General features: G+C 57.3%; 1 protein-coding gene across 1 annotated transcript in view; it reads left to right on the top strand.

Moving 5' to 3' along the window:
• LOC138100301 (V-type proton ATPase subunit S1-like) overlaps nucleotides 1-14 on the top strand; it is a 9,046-nt gene extending 9,032 nt beyond the window's left edge. Inside the window, exon 7 of the mRNA XM_068998113.1 lies at nucleotides 9-14. Coding sequence (XP_068854214.1) covers nucleotides 9-14 — 6 coding nt within the window. The remainder of the gene's footprint in view (nucleotides 1-8) is intronic.
• Nucleotides 15-4,968: the final 4,954 nt, after the last annotated feature.

Genomic DNA, 4,968 nt, shown 5'->3' with positions numbered 1-4,968 from the left:
GGTTCTAGAAGTGAAAGCCAGTTTGGGGCTGCACCTTCTCCTTGCCGCATGTAAGCCACACCAAACTCCCTGATGCACTCTGTCCTCCCCTTCTCAAAGGAGTAGACGGTGGCATCAGGACACACCTGTGTCCCAGCAGCTGGGTGCCCAGCCGGGAGCGGGAGCAGGAGCAGGGCTGGGGCTGCTCCCAAAGTTGCCCCGCCCCAATGCCAGAGCCGGACATATGCTGAGGGGGGGCTGGATCAGGCTTTATTGTCCAGCTGCATGCCAGGAGTGAGCACAAAATCTACCTGCATTCTCTGCAGCATGCCATCCTGGAGCAGAGCCATTGCCAAAGGAAGCCGTGAGCCCGTGCCAAGCCAGTGCCGGAGTGGGATCCTAGCAGCACCTGTGGAAGCCGGGAGAGAGGAGCCCACCTGGAGCAGGTTCGTGCAGGATTAATCATCCCGTGGCTTCCCACCAGGGTCCTGTTGCTTCCAAAAGGCCCCACAGTGTCACTGTGGCCCCTCGGTTCCACCAGGTTCCATAGCGTCACTGTGGTGCCCAGGGTTCCGTCAGCTTCGCCAGCATCCCCACGGTCTGCAGAGCTCCCCGAGCTTCTGTGGTGTCACAGTGGAGGCAGGGTTGCATCAGGTTCCATAGCATCAGCACGGTCTCCAGGGCTCCCAGAGGTTCTGTGGTGTCACAGTGGAGGCAGGGTTGCATCAGGTTCCATAGCATCAGCACGGTCTCCAGGGCTCCCAGAGGTTCTGTGGTGTCACAGTGGAGGCAGGGTTGCATCAGGTTCCATAGCATCAGCACGGTCTCCAGGGCTCCCAGAGGTTCTGTGGTGTCACAGAGGAGGCAGGGTTGCATCAGGTTCCATAGCATCACCACGGTCTCCAGGGCTCCAAGAGCTTCTGTGGTGTCACAGAGGAGGCAGGGTTGCATCAGGTTCAATAGCATCAGCACGGTCTCCAGGGCTCCCCTGAGCTTCTGTGGTGGTGTCACAGAGGAGCCAGGCTTCCTTGTAGTTCCCCAGCATCACAAAGGCTCTCCTGGGAGCCACGGGTCACAAAGCACCGTGGGCTCTGTGCAGCCCCGCTGTGTCACAATGGCCGCTGGCTTCCACGAGCCCCCGCAGTGTCCCAGTGGGCCCCGTGGCTTTAGGAGTGGGTGGCTGGGAGTTGGTGCCAGCGGCTGGGGGAGCAGCAGCAGGGACTGTGTGTGGACAGTGCCATGGCCACTTGTGTGGCCACTGGTGTCTCTGTGCCAGGCACAGCCGTGGTGTGTAACACCGGCTCTGGGTCCTTTGGCTGTGCAGGTGGCAGTCACGGCCTGGAGCAGGGCTGCTCCCGGGGGACAGCCTGGGGCAGGAGGCTGCTGGAGATTCATTCCCCACACTCCTTGTCATGAGGTGCTCAGAGTGATTGGAAAGGCTGTTGGCAGCAGGCAGTTCTCTGGGTTCAAGCTGTGGAGCTGTCAGCGGGAATGCAAAGGCCAAGCTGGTGAGCCTTTTGTCCTGGTGCCTTTAGTGTGTGAGCAGTCCCTGGTGCCGTTGTCTTTGGATCCTGAGTGTGGGAGAGGCAAGGCTTAGGATGGTGCGTAGAGCTGAGAAGGAAAGTGCCGAGAGCAGCGTGTGTGCTGCTGCTTTGAGGGGTGCAGTTGAAGTTGTAGGCAGCAAGAGCTTTCTCAGCTGGCCCTTTTGTGAGCTCTGCTTTTGCCAGATGACTTCCATCTTACCCTCTTACCATCTTAGCCTCTCATTTTTGCATATCCCAAACCCCCTTCCAAACATCCAGCAGCTGCTTGTAAAGAAGAAGTCCTAGAACAAAAAGCCAGTGCTGCCTTTCATAGCCCCTTTGCTGTCTATGAAGTAGAGGAAAGAAGCTAGTGAGACGCACTTTCTTTCTCAACTCCATAGAGCGCATCCTTCTCTCAAGGTGGCAGAGTCCTTGGCGGAAGTGAAGCATCTGCAGCTGCAGTTCAGACTGAGAGATGTGCCAGGACAGGAAACATTTGCTGACCTTCCCTGTTCCCTGTGCAACATGATTCTCGCATCCCAGTCACTTTCACATACCTTCGGTATCCCTGAGTCCAAGCAGCTAAAGCTCACAGAGACAGAAGTGTCAGGAAGGAAAACGTTCCAAAAGCACCCCCTTCTCTTATCAGCATATAAATTGTGCACAACAGGCTGTGGCACCGAACCTTCCTTCTCAGATAGACATGCCATCACACTTTTCACTCTTGCAGCTCGGTTGAAAAGCTCCAGCAGCTGCTCCCGCAATAGCAAAAGGTTCTAGAAGTGAAAGCCAGTTTGGGGCTGCACCTTCTCCTTGCCGCATGTAAGCCACACCAAACTCCCTGATGCACTCTGTCCTCCCCTTCTCAAAGGAGTAGACGGTGGCATCAGGACACACCTGTGTCCCAGCAGCTGGGTGCCCAGCCGGGAGCAGGAGCAGGGCTGGGGCTGCTCCCAAAGTTGCCCCGCCCCAATGCCAGAGCCGGACATATGCTGAGGGGGGGCTGGATCAGGCTTTATTGTCCAGCTGCATGCCAGGAGTGAGCACAAAATCTACCTGCATTCTCTGCAGCATGCCATCCTGGAGCAGAGCCATTGCCAAAGGAAGCCGTGAGCCCGTGCCAAGCCAGTGCCGGAGTGGGATCCTAGCAGCACCTGTGGAAGCCGGGAGAGAGGAGCCCACCTGGAGCAGGTTCGTGCAGGATTAATCATCCCGTGGCTTCCCACCAGGGTCCTGTTGCTTCCAAAAGGCCCCACAGTGTCACTGTGGCCCCTCGGTTCCACCAGGTTCCATAGCGTCACTGTGGTGCCCAGGGTTCCGTCAGCTTCGCCAGCATCCCCACGGTCTGCAGAGCTCCCCGAGCTTCTGTGGTGTCACAGTGGAGGCAGGGTTGCATCAGGTTCCATAGCATCAGCACGGTCTCCAGGGCTCCCAGAGGTTCTGTGGTGTCACAGTGGAGGCAGGGTTGCATCAGGTTCCATAGCATCACCACAGTCTCCAGGGCTCCCTGAGCTTCTGTGGTGTCACAGTGGAGGCAGGGTTGCATCAGGTTCCATAGCATCAGCACGGTCTCCAGGGCTCCCAGAGGTTCTGTGGTGTCACAGAGGAGGCAGGGTTGCATCAGGTTCCATAGCATCACCACGGTCTCCAGGGCTCCAAGAGCTTCTGTGGTGTCACAGAGGAGGCAGGGTTGCATCAGGTTCCATAGCATCAGCACGGTCTCCAGGGCTCCCCTGAGCTTCTGTGGTGGTGTCACAGAGGAGCCAGGCTTCCTTGTAGTTCCCCAGCATCACAAAGGCTCTCCTGGGAGCCACGGGTCACAAAGCACCGTGGGCTCTGTGCAGCCCCGCTGTGTCACAATGGCCGCTGGCTTCCACGAGCCCCCGCAGTGTCCCAGTGGGCCCCGTGGCTTTAGGAGTGGGTGGCTGGGAGTTGGTGCCAGCGGCTGGGGGAGCGCAGCAGGGACTGTGTGTGGACAGTGCCATGGCCACTTGTGTGGCCACTGGTGTCTCTGTGCCAGGCACAGCCGTGGTGTGTAACACCGGCTCTGGGTCCTTTGGCTGTGCAGGTGGCAGTCACGGCCTGGAGCAGGGCTGCTCCCGGGGGACAGCCTGGGGCAGGAGGCTGCTGGAGATTCATTCCCCACACTCCTTGTCATGAGGTGCTCAGAGTGATTGGAAAGGCTGTTGGCAGCAGGCAGTTCTCTGGGTTCAAGCTGTGGAGCTGTCAGCGGGAATGCAAAGGCCAAGCTGGTGAGCCTTTTGTCCTGGTGCCTTTAGTGTGTGAGCAGTCCCTGGTGCCGTTGTCTTTGGATCCTGAGTGTGGGAGAGGCAAGGCTTAGGATGGTGCGTAGAGCTGAGAAGGAAAGTGCCGAGAGCAGCATGTGTGCTGCTGCTTTGAGGGGTGCAGTTGAAGTTGTAGGCAGCAAGAGCTTTCTCAGCTGGCCCTTTTGTGAGCTCTGCTTTTGCCAGATGACTTCCATCTTACCCTCTTACCATCTTAGCCTCTCATTTTTGCATATCCCAAACCCCCTTCCAAACATCCAGCAGCTGCTTGTAAAGAAGAAGTCCTAGAACAAAAAGCCAGTGCTGCCTTTCATAGCCCCTTTGCTGTCTATGAAGTAGAGGAAAGAAGCTAGTGAGACGCACTTTCTTTCTCAACTCCATAGAGCGCATCCTTCTCTCAAGGTGGCAGAGTCCTTGGCGGAAGTGAAGCATCTGCAGCTGCAGTTCAGACTGAGAGATGTGCCAGGACAGGAAACATTTGCTGACCTTCCCTGTTCCCTGTGCAACATGATTCTCGCATCCCAGTCACTTTCACATACCTTCGGTATCCCTGAGTCCAAGCAGCTAAAGCTCACAGAGACAGAAGTGTCAGGAAGGAAAACGTTCCAAAAGCACCCCCCTTCTCTTATCAGCATATAAATTGTGCACAACAGGCTGCGGCACCGAACCTTCCTTCTCAGATAGACATGCCATCACACTTTTCACTCTTGCAGCTCGGTTGAAAAGCTCCAGCAGCTGCTCCCGCAATAGCAAAAGGTTCTAGAAGTGAAAGCCAGTTTGGGGCTGCACCTTCTCCTTGCCGCATGTAAGCCACACCAAACTCCCTGATGCACTCTGTCCTCCCCTTCTCAAAGGAGTAGACGGTGGCATCAGGACACACCTGTGTCCCAGCAGCTGGGTGCCCAGCCGGGAGCAGGAGCAGGGCTGGGGCTGCTCCCAAAGTTGCCCCGCCCCAATGCCAGAGCCGGACATATGCTGAGGGGGGGCTGGATCAGGCTTTATTGTCCAGCTGCATGCCAGGAGTGAGCACAAAATCTACCTGCATTCTCTGCAGCATGCCATCCTGGAGCAGAGCCATTGCCAAAGGAAGCCGTGAGCCCGTGCCAAGCCAGTGCCGGAGTGGGATCCTAGCAGCACCTGTGGAAGCCGGGAGAGAGGAGCCCACCTGGAGCAGGTTCGTG

This window comes from Aphelocoma coerulescens, chromosome 31 (assembly GCF_041296385.1).
Source record: "Aphelocoma coerulescens isolate FSJ_1873_10779 chromosome 31, UR_Acoe_1.0, whole genome shotgun sequence".
NCBI lineage: Eukaryota > Metazoa > Chordata > Aves > Passeriformes > Corvidae > Aphelocoma > Aphelocoma coerulescens.
This window is presented reverse-complemented; position numbering and strand designations above follow the sequence as displayed.